General features: G+C 46.4%; 1 protein-coding gene across 4 annotated transcripts in view; it reads left to right on the top strand.

Moving 5' to 3' along the window:
- The window catches only part of pik3r3b (phosphoinositide-3-kinase, regulatory subunit 3b (gamma)), a 163,909-nt gene extending 146,966 nt beyond the window's left edge, over positions 1–16,943 (top strand). For 2 of the 4 annotated variants that reach the window (XM_035176540.2, XM_035176538.2), the window contains exons 8-15: positions 10,517–10,655; positions 11,294–11,392; positions 11,919–12,099; positions 12,451–12,576; positions 12,656–12,975; positions 13,784–13,858; positions 14,298–14,468; positions 14,583–16,943. In XM_035176540.2, coding sequence (XP_035032431.1) covers positions 10,517–10,655; positions 11,294–11,392; positions 11,919–12,099; positions 12,451–12,576; positions 12,656–12,975; positions 13,784–13,858; positions 14,298–14,468; positions 14,583–14,781 — 1,310 coding nt within the window. In that variant the 3' untranslated portion in view covers positions 14,782–16,943. Of the gene's footprint in view, positions 1–1,220; positions 1,637–6,020; positions 6,199–10,516; positions 10,656–11,293; positions 11,393–11,918; positions 12,100–12,450; positions 12,577–12,655; positions 12,976–13,783; positions 13,859–14,297; positions 14,469–14,582 lie in introns of those variants that run through there. The other 2 variants (XM_035176541.2, XM_035176542.2) reach the window with 2 other exon arrangements.
- Positions 16,944–18,841: the final 1,898 nt, after the last annotated feature.

Raw genomic sequence — 18,841 nt, 5'->3', positions numbered from 1 at the left:
ATCTTTTCCTCCTCTGGAGCTAAATAAGCTTAGTGAGCACAGAACGAGCTGCAGCTCCGTCAGACAGAATGTATTTACACTGGTTTGAGGACAAAGGTCTTGTGAAATTAAAACAAAGCTCCTCCTGATATACTGTGATGGTGTATTAGATGGTGTATTATTGGATTGGCTGCAGAAGCCAGGGTCCAGGGTCCTGCTGAGACACATAACAGCAAAGTGGACAGTTGTGTTGTTCAGCATGTGCAGCTGTTTTCAGTTACAAACTCTGGAGAATGTCTGCACTGTAAAGAAGGCTAAAGACAACACATTGAACCAGGTCCAGAGGTTAGCTCATAATTCATGCAATTTATTGTGTCATGTCATATTCTAAACCACACATTGGATGTCTTCCTTTTCTTCTGATGTGTAACTTGTAACCGAACAGATCGCCAAGATAAATTATCGAAATTTCCTTGAGTCGTTCTCGGTTGGAAGCTGTGTTTTGTCCACAAGCTCTCACCTCACAAAACATTCCTCCAGCTTTGTGAGTTGTTGGACTTTTTGCAGCGTGTGTGTCGTTGAATTGATGACGTTTTCCTTCTATGTTCACGTGTTTTCTTACTTCGCAGTGCGTTGAGCTCTCTGTCGCTTTCTGTCCCCAGAGTCAGAACAAGACATGGAGAAGCAGCGTTCTGTGGTTTTCCTCCTTCTGGAACAAGCTTTTATTAAATCAGATCATTTCTAACACAGCGCTGTCACTTTCACTCTTTTATTTCTAATCTTATTCATTAGTTTTTTATTTAAATCTTTTAAATGCTTCTTTTTATTTGTCTTGATGTCTTTTATATTTGATTTATATAATAAATATAATATTTTATTATATTTGAACAGTCGTTCCCTATTGGCTGTAAAATCCTGCCTCTCAGCTCGTGCGCACCGGCTCGCTCAGCGATTGGCTGGAGCAGGAGCGGAGGAAACCACTGCGAGTGTGATGAAGGGGAAACTTCATCCGAAGCAGACGCAGACATATACGCGTTAAACACTCTCTGTTTCGTGTTGTGTGTACAGGTGACGTGTAAGGTTGTTGTGTGTTATTTAGTGTTGTGTTGGTGTGTTCGCGTGTCGTGGTTCTTCTCGCTTGCTGAAGGTTGGTCCGGTCCTCCCCCGCGCCCCGCGCTGCAGTGGTACGTCCCGGCCGTACTCAGCCTCCTCCTGCCTCCAGTCGTCAGAGCGAAGTTAAAATGGAGGCGAGCAGGAGAGCGGCCGAGCTGTGGAGCTGGTTCCTGCTGTCCCCCCGCCGAGACCTCTGACTTATATTAATGTACACAGACCCCCGGGCTCCATGAAGAGGCCCGGCGCGGTCACAGCGGAGTGTCGGAGGGAGCAGCCCGGGGCTTGCTGTCCACAGTCGGTGTGTTTATTCGGGTCTGGAGCGGGGATTCAGACGCAGGACTTCACTTAGCTCGTCCACATTTTATACGTCTCCACGGTTCTTCTGTCCCCGGCCGCTCGTCGCCTTCCACCGGAGACAGACCGTCCGGTGAAGACATGTACAACACGGTGTGGACCGCGGAGAAGGAGGAGGGGGACTGGAGGGACGTGATGATGCCCTATTCCACCGAGCTCATCTTCTACCTGGAGATGGACCAGCCGCCAGGTGAGAGGAGGAGGCTAGTTCCCGGAGAGAGGGGGTCCAGGCTGGGGCTGGTTCCCGGAGAGAGGGGGTCCAGGCTGGGGCTGGTTCCCTGGAGAGAGGGGTCCAGGCTGGGGCTGGTTCCCTGGAGAGAGGGGGTCCAGGCTGGAGCTACTTCCTGGAGAGAGGGGTCTAGCCTAGGACTAGCTCCAGGACAGGAGTTGGTCTAGACTGGAGCTACCTGCTGGATAGAGGGTCTAGGCTTCATGTCTGAGGGGTCTAGGCTGGAGCTAGCTGTAGGGTAAATGAGGTCTAGGTTCCAAGAGAGAGGAGCTCCAGTCTAGACCTCCACTGTCCTGCAGCCTAGACCCCTCTGTCTTAGGTCTAGGCTGCAGGACAGAGGGGACTAGGCTGCAGGACAGAGGGTCTAAGCTGCAGGACAGGGGGCTAGGCTGCAGGACAGAGGGGACTAGGCTGCAGGACAGAGGGGACTAGGCTGCAGGACAGAGGGGACTAGGCTGCAGGACAGAGGGTCTAGGCTGCAGGACAGAGGGTCTAGGCTGCAGGACAGAGGGTCTAGGCTGCAGGACAGAGGGGTCTTCCCTGGAACTCCAGGACGGAGGAGGTGTTGTCTTTGGTGTGTGTTGGAATCAGTTTTTCTTTGTAAGCGTAAACCCTCCTACACCCCCCATCTGGTGTCCTGAATACTATTTCTTCCTCCAGTGCATCTCGTGTTTATATTGGATCATTATTTTTCTTGTGCATCATCATTCAACACAATCCTTTTGGTTGCTGTAGTCTGGAAACAGGGAAGTTGGGATTTAAAAAGATGATTTCTTTAATAACAGTTTCCAGCGTTGACAACAATGACATCACTTGAAGCCCATCTTTACTCCTTGTTCTTCTTCGCGCTCTCGTTCGTCTGTTACAGCAGAAATGTCCCTTTTTTTTAACCACTGACACATGAGCTGCAGCTCGTTTTGAAGACACTTGACGTCTGTGCTTAAGTCTTCCTTTGACCTGCTTCGTGTTCTTTAATATGATCAGTGTTTGAAAAAGATGACAGACAGAGCAGCCCGAATTATCTGAGACTAAAAATGCAAAAAATATCAAAGCAGTTCATCGTAGCTGAATTAGCTCCTCTGCACCAACAACACGTTTCTGTTTCCTCCTTGAAATGATGTCTTTTTTTAAAAATCTATAACTACTTAGGAATTTAAAAGTATAGATGACAAAGCTGCGTCCGGGTCGTGCAGACATCCTCTCTGGCTGGTGCCGGCAGCAGCAGAGGGGGGGGATGGGATCCAGGAGACGGCGAGAGGCTGGAATAAAAGCAGGAATAAAAAGCTCCGGAGCATTTTATAATCATAACATCCTTCACTGACACGCAGCTACGAGGCTTTGTGCCCCTTTATGACCGACTGTCACCCGCGTCTGACTGTTTCATTCATTCAGTCCTCAGCAATTGTGCCAGTGTCATTCGACACCCCCTCCTCCTTTTCTTTCTCTCCCCTCGGTGCACTGAACGGATCATGGCGCAGATGTGGGACGTTGTGTTGTTTCCAGGAGGCGCTGTTGAATGCAGTTTGCCCAGTAGCTCTTAACCCCCTTTTTTATTCTCCTCCTTTCCCTTCCTCCGTCTGTCCATTGAGACGTACTGTACTGTATATACTCTGCAGCAAAGTGCAGGGTCGTGTCTGTGGCTCGGTGCAGACACGAAGCAGTAAAATCCCTTTAGCTTCATCAGAGCAAGTATTTCAACTGTAACAGCTCATTGATTTTAAACCATGTTCCAGATGCATTTTCACCTCGTGTGAAGTTTGTTGCAGAAAGAAAGAGAAACAACATTTCACATGCATGCAGCTGGATTTTCTTCTCTGTGCATCTTGAGTTGAATCCACACAGTCAATTCTTACCTTTAAAGATATAGTTAAGTGTAAGTGAAGCGTCTATAACTTCAATCTGCTTGTTTAAAGTTAATGCCTCCTTCTGTCCCTGGGTAGACAGAGCTCCTCGCAGCGTTAAGGGGATTCAAACATTCCTGTCAACACACTGGACCGTCGCTTCTGTTGCACCCAGGGCCGTTCATTTTATTCATGCATGTCAAGATTAGAAATTAGCAGTAACTTCGTTTTTGTCAGAGAGCGTTTCAGCTCAGTCCGCGCTGTGAAAGGTTGCTGCTGTTAAACTCCTCTTCTCACTGAACAGGTTTATTTACAACAGGGATGCACTTTTTCAGTAGCTCATACCTGCAGCATTCGAAACTGTATTTTAGTTCATTTCCCTGTGTGTGTCATTACCTGAACGTGTGTGTGTCTGTCTGTGTGTCTGTGTGTGACATGTCATCTGAGAGAAAGAGGAAGAACTGTGGTGACAGAGAGGGTGAGAAACGGGGGGAGAAACGTCGGAGAAGGAAGAGGGGGTGATAAAGGGCAGAGGAGACTCGAGGAAATAGAAGGGGAGCGTCCCGCAGATGTTCATTAGAATATTTATTATGCTGGAATTGAAACGTGAACGCCTCAGTGACAGTTAAAGTGTGTGTGTGTGTGTGTGTGATTAGCACAGGTGGAGTGCCACCATCACCCCCCCAAGCCCCAGGGGAGGGCAAAGCCTGCGTTTCTACCATCAACTTTGTGTGTCTGTGTGTGTCGTGTGTGTCGTGTCTGTGTGTGTGTGTGTGTGTGTGAACACGATGAGTCTCATCTTTCAATGGAAAATCACCGGGGCATTTTAGATAAAGAGTTTTCTTGTCGTTCCCACGTACTTCACGTTACTTCCTGGTTCTCCTCACTTCCATGTAGTATCTTGTCACATGTTTGCTGCATGAAAACCTGCACACGCTTGAAACTTCTCTGTACCACAGCTTGATTTTGGGAGATTGTGGATAATGTTGAATGCACATTTGGCAGATCTGTGCCCTTTGTTCTGCATTGTTACACAACAGTGAAGTTGCGTTGACCAGAATAGAAGCTGCTGTTTCACAGGTTTGTGAGAGTTCGTTAAGGACCATGATGATATAACCATATTATGGTTTTTGGACCAAAATCATTGCACTAATTTGAAAACCTTCAGATGATCCTTGTCAGTTAACTCGTATCTTTGTCACTGTGATCGTCGGTGGAGGTTAAGAGATTCACTGCACTCGCCAGCAAAGGGAGATTTACACTGGAGAACAATGACAGTACATTTCTTTATTCAGGGACAATGATATCTGTGATGGACTCAGTCTGATTTGCATTTCACACTGAAATTTGCAGAAATTCCTGGAATCCAGGAATTAAAGTGTTTTATAGAATCTAAATCTATTTTTGTGGGATTTTTATTCCTTCTTCCTGTCGGTCAGACCTGCTGTGGTTTATATGACAGCAGCTGAGTGCGTCTGTGACATCATTCGTGCACGGCGGCCAAGTGTCGGCGCCTCTCCGCATACAGGACATAATCATCATCTGCAGGATTGGATTGACATGTGGCCCATAGGAGACGTAATCCTCTGAATGTTTGCAGCCCATATGTGTCGCTGAGTCTTTTATGAGGGTCATTATCTCGACATAAATTAAACCTGTTCCAAAGATCCTGCAGATTAAGACTCAAATTCATCATCACTGACCTCGGAGATTGTAGCTCGACAGAAGATTAAGAATACGACTCAAGGTCCACTTACAATCTTTGTGCAGCTTTTAACCGCATCACAAAGTCTTTGTCCCTGGATGTGTTCGGCTCAGTTGTCTTGGCGATGGATGTGTTGAAATGCAAATGCAGTCGCTGCTGCTATGATTTCATTTGTTGGACTGAAGCATAAAGAGATTATTATTTCTTTGTCTGTTTTTAAGATCGGATGTTGATGATCGTCAGTTTAAATGCACATATGCACATATATTGTCTTTTGGGATTCTCTGGGGGAAATCTTGCACTAATTGGATAATTATATGCATAAGTGATATTCATATTATTGCACCTGCAGTTTTTTTTTGTGGTCACTTGCAAAAATCAATTAGGAGAATTTAAGGCTTTTTAGTGTCAATTGATTGATTGTTTAATTTTTGTAAAAGGTTTGAAGTCATCACTGTGGATTTACTGACGGGAGCGAGTGAATAATTGAAATGATGAATAAGTGCGAGTCACATTCAGCTGCCAGTCGTGCTCAATAGAAACGACCTGTTGATTTACTGCCTGATGCTGCTGTGTGTTTCCCCAGAAGGAAGAGATATACCAGCGGGTAACTCCACCTCCCTCCTTTCTTTCTTTCTCTCTTTCTTTCTTTCCCTTATGAGCTGCGGGGGCCCCCCCCCCTTCCTCCGTTTAGACCCCCGCCACCCTGCCTCCCGATTGGCTGAGGGGGCGGGCCTCCACGCTCGGATTAGTTAGCGCATCATCCGTCTTTTAGGTTCAGCCCCGCTCAGTCTTTTCTTCAGTGTGGCGGAGCCGAGAGCAGGAGGAGGAGGTGGCAGTGGAGGAGGAGGTAGAGGAGGAGGAGAGAGAGCAAGAGAGGGAGAGAGTGTGTGTGTGAGAGAGAAGGAGGGAGGAGGGAAACAGCTGAGAGACGAGTGGCAGCATGCAGCTAACGGAGAGCGCAATGTTGGAGGACGGTAAGAGACAGAACGGGACAGATTTGTTCTGTTTTCTCTTCCTCTGCCTCTTTGTTCTTCCATCCTTCCACTCATTATTTGTTTCCTTCTTGCTTGCTTCCATCCTTTCTTCCATCCTTTCTTCTCTATCTTTCTTCTTGTCTTTCTTTCTCACATGCTTAATCCACCTCTCTCTTTCCAATCTGGATCCATGTCTTTGCATTTTTGTTCTGTCTTTACTTCTTTTTCCCTTCTGTCCCCTTTCTTTCTTTCTTCTTCTCATCTTCCTTCTTTCCTTTCCTTTCTTTCTTCTGTTTTTCTCTCTTACTGTCTCAGTTGCTAAATTCTCTTCCCTCATTCCCATCTGGATCCACATCTTTTCATTTGTCCAGTTCCACTCTTCTTTCTTTCTTCTACTTCTTTTTTCCCCCTCTGTCGTTTCTTTGCAGCCCCCCCCCTTCCTCCTGTCACTCAGCTTGTGGCACGCGACCTGAAGCCTGCAGAGCGTGTGTCCGTGCACTCGTGTTCATTGTTTGTGGCTCTTGTGCTTTTGTGCTGCAACTTTGTGGGAACTGGTGCTTGACAGAAAGTTGCTTATTTAAAGTAGAAACCCAAACTGGTTCCAGATTCTCAGATGTATGAGAGTTGCCACTTTTCTCAGTTTCTAGAAATTCAAATATTAATAAATGACGATGTCAGAACTAATTTGAGACGTGAGTTACTTAAGAGTTAAAGTGGTGGAAATCTGAGCCAAGTTTGGAAAAGGAAAGAGTGCCTCCATGTGTGCATGCTTTCACAGCTGTGACGCTGAAACACACCCACATACTGTAGATGCCCACACACACACACACACACACACACACACACACACACACACACACACACCACTTGCAGCTCCTCACTTCACCAGGCTGTAAAGTTATAAAACTAAAATGGATTAAAATGCAGAAACTGTTTAGTGCATCGTGCTCTGAGTTTTTAGTTGCTCTCAGTCGGTGCAGTAAATTCACTGTTGTGTGAGAACTCTTGCTGCAGCGAGGATCTTTGTTAATGTTAGGTCGCTGCTACTGAATTGGGCTGCACCCCCCCCCAAATGATCAGCTGGGATGCGGAGTGCATGTGGGTGTGTGCGCATGTGTGCGTGTCTATCCTGTATGTGTGTCAGTCCGTGCTGACAGTCATTGTTCATGAGAGCTGTGTGTATCTGCTGCATATGTGATGACAAGTGATATCGCTCTGTGTGTGTGTGTGTGTGTGTGTGTGTGTGTGTGTGTGTCTGTGTGTGTGTGTGTGTGTGTGTGGCAGAGCGCTGCTCCTTTGTCTGCTGAGGGGAGGGGAGGAGGGGACGGTGCACTGACGGTCCCCTTTGTTCATCCCTCGCTCTCAGGGCGATGTTGTGCAGTCGTGATCTTTTTTCCAGATTTGTTACACTACAGTGGTTTATTTTGACCAGTTTTCATTTTCTACCACGTTGTGGAGATGTGTCCTCTTTGTTCGGACAGTTGTCATTTGTGTGTTCGGCTTCTTTTATGCAGGACAGCTGGTTAAAAAAAATAACGGAGTGATCAGAAGTATTGATCAGCATGTCGGAGGGTTCGGCTCCGTAGACGCTGCAAAGGTCACTACCTCCGATTTAATTTAACGCTTCAAGTTTCCGAAGGACCTCTGCGTGCGTGTGTGTGCGTGTGCGTGCGTGTGCGTGTTCATTGTCCTGTGGTTTCTCTGACGCTGAAGTGATAAATCATCATCAAACTTTCATTTAGTGTTTTCTGCATCGCTGTCAGTTACAAATTTCTGTGTTTAATGCAAATTTGAGAGGAAACTAACAAATTGAACAAATGTCCTAACTCCAAACCATTTTTTATTTTATTGCAAAAGAAAATGAATAGTTGCAGCTCTTTGAACGACCTATTGTCCTGTTGTGACACTGTTCTTTGTGTATGACACACACACACGGTGTGTTTGAGCAGTTTGCAAATATTTAATTTCCCCTTTGAATATTAAATTGCACAAAACCTTGTCTTTAAATATGGAGTGAATTTCCACTCTGTTATATTATGGAGGTGCACGTGTCCACAGAGTGCTGACGGAGGGAAACGGTGCAGCTGCAGAATGACAGTTTCGGTGCTAACACAGTGACTGACGTGCGAGAGGAGGAGGAGGGAGGGAGGGAGGAGGAGGGAGGAGGAGTGAGGGAGGAGGAGGAGTGAGAGAGTGAGGACGAGTTGAAAGTGGGAACAAAGAGCGGGAGAGGAAGAGGAGCTGCCACCGAGCTCCTACGCACATTCCTCTGGACTCAAAATCTGCTCTGAGCATGTGTGTGTTTTATTAATAACAGTCCGTCTGTTTTTGTGAGACGTAATGAAAAGATCCCACCAGATATCACTTCTCTTTGTATATTCAGATTGTGTATTCTCAGCAACACACACACACACACACACACACACACACACTGAGCTGTGGTGTTTTAAAACCAAACACACTCGTCTCTGGTCGCAGCTGGAGTCAGTCAGACGAAGCCTTTGTGAGAATCCTGCTTTACCATCAGTTGTGTGGAATTTTAAATATGAAAAATGTCTCCAAAAATATATTCTCTCAACAAAAGAAAGAAAGACTCACACTTCATACTTCTCTAGTTTTGGGGCCCCCTGGTGGCTGCAGAGGCTTCAGCAGCCTTTATGTTTGCTGATGCTTCAGCTCAACTGTCTAATTGAAACAATTTATACAAACAGAACATGTGTATTTATATATACGCTGCACATTAATGTCCATAACAACAGAGTGAATATTGGATGTGAATGTATTTAATTGGGCACAAGCAGCGGCTGCAGTGGAGGATGAAGATGATGCTCCTGCTGGATGTGGGATCGGCAGCTGTCATGTGTCCTGACAACTATTTAATAAGGTCAAACGATGTCGTACGTTATTTTCAGCTTGACCTGCTGAACCCGTGTGGCCAGTGAAAGCAGCTTTAAAGTCCAACTGCCCTGTGACGGTGTGAGTGGATCAGTGGCACAGTGGAAACGGTGACAGGTTGTTTTAATGGTGTGGTCCGTGGGGAGTGGCCCGGGGGTTTCGGGGGGGTGTGTGTTGTCGAGTGTTACAGTAACATAGCAGCAGCAGCCGTGAGTAAAGTGACACGTTAACACCCGGTGAGTAACGGTCATGTAACTGCACATGTTGCATTGTGGGAGTTTCCCCCATCTGTTTCAGTGGACCGTGCGTGTGCGCGTCGTCTGGTATAATTTGCGAGGCCAGAATGTTGATGGGCGCTCCGGTCACGTGCGAAGGTCGGCTGACAGAGCACGCCGCTCCGGTGGCATTTCTGGTTACATTCAGCAGCGTGCGCTCCCCTTTTACTGGATCCTGTGCACATGAGTGTGTGTGTAACTGATTTGTGATGTAGGGGCTCTCCAGTAATTACACTGCTGTTCCTTAAACTGTATCCAGATGTGCCTGAAGTCTTGTAAACCTTTGTGTGTGTGTGTGTGTGTGTGTGTGTGTGTGTGTGTGTGTGTGTGTGTGTGAGACACGCAGCGCTGCAGCAAACACGCGTGTTAGCATTCAGGTCTGAATCAGCCTCCTTTCTGTTGTGTTTATTGATGATAAAATGAAAGTCGTACTCTGTGAGATGAATGATGAGGGAAGATTCCGCTCACATTTGAAAAGCAGCAGCTGTCCTCACTACACAGTTAACTGACTTTTCCTAAACAGAAGTTGTGATTTAATCCAGTTGCAGACGTCCTGACCCGACCTGTTGTCCTGTGAGGACACTGTCCTTTGTGTGATTATGCAAAACTCATCAACTTTGAGCTCATGTCTGTCGTGGGGTTCTTTTAATAGTTAGTCTGCACAGTATTTAAAACTTTACTCTTGATGCACAGACTTGATGTAAGTTGAGTCAATATATATATCATCATCATAACATATTTAAATTTCAGGTATAAATGATTCTGAGTGAAACTCAGCAGTTAAGTCACATGTCAGCTGAGTTCTGACATTAACATTATTTTAATGTTATTCTAACATGATCTGCTACAATAACAACCACAGAAAGGACTGAGGATTTATGGGCCGTGCTCGTCCTGCCACTGTGATTAATAACTCCTGTGTTGTAATTTGCATACGAAGTGCATGTTTCACAACGAAACCTTCTTTGTGTGCTGTAATTGTTTGTGTACATGTTCACAAGAAGCCAGATTTCTGAATGTTAATGAAGCCTCGACTCTGCAGCGCCGGACGGACGTTTGAACTTTGCTGCAGAGCTGTAGAAGAACCCCAGGCTGTTCACACTCCTGTTCTCTTTCACTTCTAACATGTTCTCTCTTCCCTCCTCCAGCTCTTCCTCCAAAGCCGGCGAAGCCCCAGCAGCCCTCCTCGGTCGTGGTGGGAGGGGGCGGCAGCAACAACAACGCCAAGGATGGAGGAGCAGGGTGCTCGCTGCAAGATGCAGAGTGGTACTGGGGAGATATATCCAGGTAAGACTGAGATCAGAGTGAAACATCATCTGGGCTGATAGCACAGGCTGATTAAATCTTATCACACAGATATTTCACATGAAGTGGCTCGACTATACGGAACATTAGTGTGTCTGGATCCTTCCTGTGATCTGTTCAGACCCTGAAACCTGTGATGTTACAAAGGTTCATTTCTGCTCGTGTGTCTTTATCTGTGAATTCATCCTGAACAGTGAAAGATAAGCCCCCCCCCCCCTCCTATAGTTTCCTTGAGTTTTACGTTGACATGAAATTATTTTTATTTCAGTGTAAATGATGAGTTTTTGATGATCAGGAGTTAGACCTACCTAAGTGTAGGTTAGTGCTCAGCTATAGTGTGCTCGCACAGTCAGATGATAACCACACCTACAGTGGAGACAGTCAGTCTGCCACCTATAACACACACACACACACACACTCAGAGCTGGGACCAGTCCGCCCAGTCACTCCCAACATCATTTAACTGATGGACTGTTTACTCTAAGGTGTGTGGCTGCGGGGTAAAGTCCTCACCACTGATAACTGGAGGCAGACTTTTCTAAATGAACTCCATGTGCACGGCTCACGCAACCTTCTCACACACTTTGTTTTTCTTCTCCTCTGTGCGTTCTGGTTTTCAGGGAAGAGGTGAATGACAAACTCAGAGATATGCCTGACGGGACCTTCCTGGTGCGGGACGCTTCCACCAAGATGCAGGGCGACTACACTCTTACACTGAGGTAAACTCCTGCAGCACTTTCACACCTTCAGACTTTTCTGTGTACTGTAGTACTGTGGAGTACTGTAGTACTGCGCCTGAAGGTGCTGATGCTGCTAGTAATACCATCATGCTGTTACCATGGCAACCAGATGAAGCTCTTCATTAATTTCCTCCATTCAAACAGAAAGACTACCTCCCGCCCAACGTCAGTTTGTTTCAGAGTTAAGAATGAAGTTTGTTCAGAGCCACAGGGGGATGTACGGCGGGAGTTGGCAGAGAACTTCCTCTGCTCCACTTTCCGTCCCTCCAGTTAACCACAGTTGAAGGAAAATCGTGTGTTGAGAAGCTTTTTGCCGACACAGCCTCCTGGTAAACTGGAGCAAATCTCCCACCGACCTGGAAATATAGTGTTTCGAGGGAAGCGAGGCCTGAACTCGACGCCGTTAAAGTGTAAACGTGAACAAGAATCTGATCCATGTTTATATTTGTCACTGTACATATCTGAATCTGGTCTGATCATGTGCTCGTCTCCTCTCTGTGTTCAGGAAAGGGGGCAACAACAAGCTGATAAAGATCTACCACCGCGACGGGAAGTACGGCTTCTCCGACCCCCTGACGTTCAGCTCCGTGGTGGATCTCATCAGCCACTACAGACACGAGTCTCTGGCTCAGTACAACACCAAGCTGGACGTCAAACTCATGTACCCCATCTCCCGCTTCCAGCAGGTGTGAACACACAACAACACGTATAAAGCATCACATCTGCACACACACAACCACAATTACAAAAAGAGTTGTTTCTCACTGTCTTCCTCTGGAACACCCTCCCTCCGTTTCTCAACTCATTTGCAAGAAGAGTCATTACTCAGAGCGATGCAATATGTTAGTACACCTTACTCTACACCCAGGGCATTGTGGGTAGTTTATTAACGAGCCTGAGCACGAGTCGCTCCCTGTGAGCAGAGTCGTGGGATGAAGGGAGCAAACATGCAGTTTCTCCTTCTTCCTCCTCCTGTCTTGAGTTTCTGTGCACGGCTCCATCTCTAATGCTTGTGTCCGTCCTCCTCCATCCCTCAGGACCAGCTGGTGAAGGAGGATAACATTGATGCGGTTGGGAAGAAGCTCCAGGAATATCACAATCAGTACCAGGAGAAGAGCAAAGAGTACGACAGACTGTACGAAGAATACACCAAGACGTCGCAGGTAGGAACAAACTCAACAGAAAGAAAAATCCGCTTTTGTTTCCGTCCACTCGCTCACCTCCACCTCGTCCCTCGTTCAGGAGATCCAGATGAAGCGCACGGCCATCGAAGCCTTCAACGAGACCATCAAGATCTTCGAGGAGCAGTGCCACACGCAGGAGCGCTACAGCAAGGACTACATCGAGCGCTTCCGCCGCGAGGGCAACGACAAGGAGATCGAGCGGATCATGATGAATTATGAGAAGCTCAAGTCGCGGCTCGGAGAGATCCACGACAGCAAGGTGCGGCTGGAGCAGGACCTGAAGACACAAGCCATGGACAACCGCGAGACGGACAAGAAGATGAACAGCCTGAAGCCCGACCTCATACAGCTCCGCAAGATCAGGGACCAATATCTAGTGTAAGTGCAGACGCTTTCATCACAAGACAAGCGGCTCCACGTTATCAGGAAATCGGCTTTTCACATTAGAACTTATTTTAGAGGCAGATTAGATCTTTTTAAAAGGCCAATTTACTGATAATTGCCTGAGTGCAGCGAGGACGAGGTCCCGTTAGGACAGAGAAGAGCTGCAGGACTTCTGAGGACAGACTATTTATAAAGCATTGACATCTATACGATGCTGTTAAGCCTCCAGTCAGATTTGTTAACTCAGGAGGGGGATGTACAGTATATTTAGGTTTTCTGACCAGAAAGATGAAATGTTTTACAAGTTGGAGGCGAGTTAGACTCGAGGGGTTTGTTCAGTTTCTTTATATTTCAACATTTTTAGGAGCTGACAATAGTTTTAATAGTTTCACAGGAATTTGCTGTGAATCTTCAGGTGGATCAAACCCACTGAAATATCTTCTTTTACAGACTTTATATAAAAGCAGTTGTATATGTACGATTATACATGTTTTCAGATTTACCAAAAGAAACCATGTCGTCAGTCACATTGATGGATTATATCAAGGTGTCAGATGCAGTGTCTATAATCTCTGAGGACAGAGTTCATCACTCTGTCCTCAGACCTCTGGATGTTTCCTGCTTTGTTTCTCAGAACGAGTCCACCGGCATTTCAGCGTCTCTGGCCTCGTCCCAAATGTTTCTGTGAAGACGAGTTCAGCCTCATGTTTGCTCAGGGCACCGTGAACGCTGCTGTGAATGAAAGAAGCCTTTCAGACTGATACTGGTAGTAATGGTTCTCCCTCTCTCTGTGTCTCTGTAGCTGGCTCAATCACAAAGGAGTTCGACAGAAACGAATTAACGACTGGCTGGGAATCAAGAACGAGAACACTGATGAGTAAGTCGACTTCATGATCACATTTTTTGTTTCTTTTGCCAAAACTTCTGCCAAAGATGAGAGAAGTACGGTGGCCCTGAGAGGTCAGAGCACGGCAACTTGTAAAAACATGTAGATACACAAATGCAAACGACACACGTGATGCAAATACACACAATACAGCGAAACACAAAATGAGCTGCACATATTCATTCAGCTCAGATTCCAACACCACTGACGTGTAACTGATTGGTTTATGAATCACAAGGCCTCTCAGACTGGCTCCTCACTTTTCTGTGTCCCCCTGGAAACACATGTGTTTGTGCAGCTTGTGTTGTGGTGTGTTGATCTCTCAGTAGATCATGGAGTTGATGCTGTTACTGTATATATGTCCGTGTATCTCTTCCTCCGTGATGAAAACCTCCCCGCTCACCACGTGCTTGTTGTCGTGTCTGTGCAGAGCCTACTTTGTGACTGAGGAGGACGAGAACTTGCCGCACTGCGATGAGAAGAGCTGGTTCGTCGGGGACTTGAACCGGGTACAGTCGGAGGAGCTGCTCATCGGGAAGCCCGACGGAGCGTTTCTCATCCGAGAGAGCAGCAAAAAGGGCTGCTACGCCTGCTCTGTAGTGTGAGTACACACAACATGGTTATAAGAAACATCCGTTTTCAAAATGTATCTGCTTCAGATCACGTTGAACTTTGTTTGACACCTCGATTGACTGAGTGTGTTTTTGTGTGTCAGTGTTGAAGGGGAGGTGAAGCACTGTGTCATCTACAGCACGCCGCGCGGCTTCGGCTTCGCGGAGCCCTACAACCTGTACAGCAGCCTGAAGGACCTGGTGCTCCACTACCACCAGACCTCGCTGGTGCAGCACAACGACTCGCTCAACGTCCGCCTCGCATACCCCGTCTACGCACAGATGCCCTCCGGACGCAGATGAACCCCACCCGTCTGCTCACACTCCCACATAGACTACAAACCAACCCCCTCTCGGGGAAAGGGAGAATGGGAAGAGTGAGGGAAGGAGGGAGGGGGAGGATTGGTTGAAGTACAAACGACCCCCAACACCAGACCCGTAAACGATAGATAGAAACACTTGCTGCAACACACACGTCAGCCACCTTGGAGTTATATATATTTTTACAAGAACATTTTTCGGAGGGCATTCTTTCTAAAGACTGCTTGATTTGCACAAGGAAGTTTTAAATGTTTGTGAATGTGAAAAAAAAATAAGCGACAGAGGGAAGGAAGGAAACGGAGTAGGCAACTTCAGAGTTTCAGGTTGACCCCGCTGCTACCTAAACTCCAGCTCAGACTTTTTACTAGAAACTCAAAAAACCATGCGAATGACGACGAAGACGACAAGAAAACATTCCCATTTTAAACCTTTTCTTTCACCTCAAATGATTCTATTACTGCTTTTAGTTTTATTTTGTTTCTGGAGTCGTTTTCATGTTTCAGATGTTTCCTTTTTCTTTACTCCCAACTTTGTTTGTGGTAAATGCAAGAGGAGATGATGATGAAGATGGTGATGATGATGTCAAGTGTCTGTTTCTGTCCCTCTCCGTACGAGAAGCAAGAATAATGTAGCATAACGGAAAACGGACGCTCGAGTTGTGGAGCGTTCCTCCATGTAGACTGCTGCTGCTGAGGGGTTAAAGGGGAGGGGGAGCACAAGTGACACTAAACAGTTTTGTAGAGTTGAAGGACAAAAGGTTTCTGCTTTTATACGAACTGTAGAGGTTGTTTTTTTTTTTTGCCAGTGTGTAAATGGCAACGTCACAGATTAGAACCAGAGACCAAAGTTGGTGTGGAGTGGGAGGGGCAAAGAGTCTTTTCCTCTTTTCCTTCCCCTTTTGTGAACGGGGGGAGGAGCTAAGAGAAACAAATGGACGTTGTGTTTGAGACCACACATAAAACTGAGTTTTGGACCACGTGCTTGTGCACCAAATAGCCTTTTTTCTGGAAAACCAAATGGTACGAGAACAGAAACGCCTCCTGTGAACACAGATGGTCGAGTAGGAAGCACTTAAAGGAGCCTCGTTTGTGACCTCCGCTCCGTGAGCATCAACCCGACTTGAACAGGTCATGTTCCTGCGAATATGATTCGTTTTTTTAAAGTGTTTTAAACAAGTAAACTGATGATAAAGCATCTGCCAGGAAGCATAAAGTTTCGGGCGAAATTAAACCTTTTCCACCGGTGAAAGAAACCCACCGACATCTGGCTTTTGTCTGCAACGTGAACGTGTTCATTCGTTATTTCTCCAGGGTGAAATAACTGCAGTCGACTCAGTGTTCGTCTTGTGATGGGAACACGACACCTGCATGAGAGCGTCTTCATCGTGCTCGTGACATCGAACATGATGCCTCGGAGGAAATAGCAGAAAAGCTAACTTGTCCGTGGTAATGGGAAAAGAGTCAATTGGTGTTTTTTAGCGTGTTTAACCACATTTTTAAAAAAGCATAAAACGTTTGCGTCGCTCTTTATTTTACATGTTTGCACAGTAAGTAATTAGAACGACAGCTCGGAGCCGCGAGGTCACAAACGGCGCCACACGAGACCAGACGGGAGGAACCAGAAAACCTGAAAACCCATTTTATGTGTGGTTGACACCGTGAGAGTGAGAACAGCCGAGTGAATGCTACCGACTGTGGGTTGAGAACTTTGTGCTTTTTGTTAGAAAACCTTCAGAAATAATAAGCTTTGATAAATAATGTTTTTTTATGTGTAAACGCAGCGAGCGGAGGCGGAGTCCCGAGCTGGAGACACAGGCTTACGGAGAAAATACTGAAAACTTGAAAGAACGTGCAATCTAGCGTTGTGTTGACGTAGTTCAGCGGTCGAGCAGAGAGAGAGAGAGATGCACTACGGTCCCGGAGATAATCAAAGTGCACAGTGAAGCTTCTGGAGTGAAACTTACTTTTTGTTTGTCCGTTCTTTTTATTTTTATTTCTGTTTGAATTTTGTTTTTTAGAAGCTCAGAACTTCTTGGCCGGTGCTCGACTTTATAACCAGTGGAAGCATTTTTCTGTCAAAGACTAAAACAAATAAAAAAGCATCACGCAATAAAAATTATCTTCAAAAACTGAAGAGAAAAACAAGTTGCATTCTATTTTTCCTGGAGATTCTCTGGTCGCTGATTGGCTGATGAGTCTGAGACTAAGAATAAGAGGAGGGGGCATCACTGCCTTCAAGGTTCCTAATAAAAGTGAAGGGGGCGGCGATCATGTGATTCTTGTAACGGCAGCTGTTCTCACTTCAACCCCCCACCCCCCAAACAGCTTGTGAGGTCGTCAACCAGAAACAAACCTCTGAGACGAAGCTGGTTACAAAGTCAGACAAAGCCCCCAGGGCCCCTCCCTGTGAGCGCGTGCGACAGGTTCGAGGAAGCGTTTGATTGGGAAGGGGAGGGGGAAGGGGAGGAGTCACTGTGAGCGAATGATACAACATTGGTTGTACCCACCACGAGTTTATCTCCACCCGTCTCAACGCCCGACACCGTCATCATCCCGCCAGCGTGACACGTGCACTCTGATTGGGTGGGCGTGTCGGTGGAGATGATTCATCCTAAGGTTTACGATTGATTTGATTTTAATTTTTCACGGAGACTGAAGTTCAGTGTGACCTGAAGGGGGCAGCACTGAATCCAATTAGTTCTGTTCTTCAACTGGTTTCTCAGCAAAATGACGTTAAACACTTTGACAAAAGAATAATTGGTTTCCGTCGTGTTGGAAACGATCGCGTCGTTAAACTGGCGCCAGTAAAACGCCAACCTCATCGATCCACATCAATGTGGAAACTCTTAATGACGTCGAGACAAATTCCTCAAAACGAAACCTGAATATGTTGCAGACAAAAGAAGTTTAAAATAACGTGATTGACTTCGCACATGAGCTCGTTGTGCTCGTGAGAACAGAACTAATTGGATCTTCTCTGCTCCCAGTAGCTCCTCCCCTCCCAGTAGCTCCTCCCCACCGTCCTCGTGTAGCTACGCACGGCGATGGTGGAGGAAGACGGGAGCGACGGCGTCGGCACAGCTGGACACAACAGCTTCAGCAAGTGATGAAATGAGATTGTTCAATACTCAAACACGTGTTTTTGTCCGACACCAGAATCTCAGCTGTGGACATGTGACTTCTCCTTCGTGGAGAAACGAGCGTCGTGAGTTGGCGTCGCTCTCCGGCTGTGATGTGGTTTCGTGGTCTTTCTCTCAGGAGGTTTCAGATCCTCAGTTTTCAGGGGACAGCAGGGCGCGGTGTGTCGATATAATCTTGAATGTACAAAAGGATCAGTGCGGGTCCGAAACAGGTTTTCTCTTTTCCGCTTCTTGTTTTTTTTAAAGCACCGCTGTCACATTTGTCCGTGACGGAAACAAGGCGATCCGAACTCGAGGTGCTCTCAGAGAATACCTGGTCTCCATCCCAGGCAGGAACCCTCAGGTGTTTTCAGGTTAGAGAACGACCACAACAAAGCCAGCGATTTGAGAACATAAAGTAAATCAGGGTTTTTTCTTCATCGATACTTTCATCACTCAGTGGATTAAGCTTCATCCCCACGACTTTGACTTTTCTAGTGTCCCTCGTGGTTTCCTCTAGCTGAGACACAGCAGCGCCACCTGCAGGACGTCGGAGTCTGTCCTTCCCCTCCATCACCAGTTCTTTGATAATGGCTGACTTTTTTTTGCATAGGGAACTCATAAAAATCCCTAACTCTTATTACTTGAACAATATTGCATTGCTCACTGCTGAATGTCTTTATATGGAAATATAGGTTTATTAAAGAGAAGCAAACGGAGGAGTTCCCTGTCGTTTGGACGTGAGCAGCAGGTTTTCCAGAGTTTTATGACAGATGTACAGTATTCATTACAGGCAGAGAAACTTTAGGAGGGAGGCGCTGTTTGAAACTTTTCTCAGAGATATGTTCCAATCTTTTCCTTCACTGAGGGCTCGTCTGAAATTGCACACATTATCATCTACAAGAGACTTGTGTTAATATTTAC

The sequence above is a fragment of the Hippoglossus stenolepis genome, chromosome 14 (genome assembly GCF_022539355.2).
Source record: "Hippoglossus stenolepis isolate QCI-W04-F060 chromosome 14, HSTE1.2, whole genome shotgun sequence".
NCBI classification, from domain to species: domain Eukaryota; kingdom Metazoa; phylum Chordata; class Actinopteri; order Pleuronectiformes; family Pleuronectidae; genus Hippoglossus; species Hippoglossus stenolepis.
The sequence above is the reverse complement of the archived record's forward strand: the minus strand, read 5'-3'. Positions and strand labels throughout refer to the sequence as shown.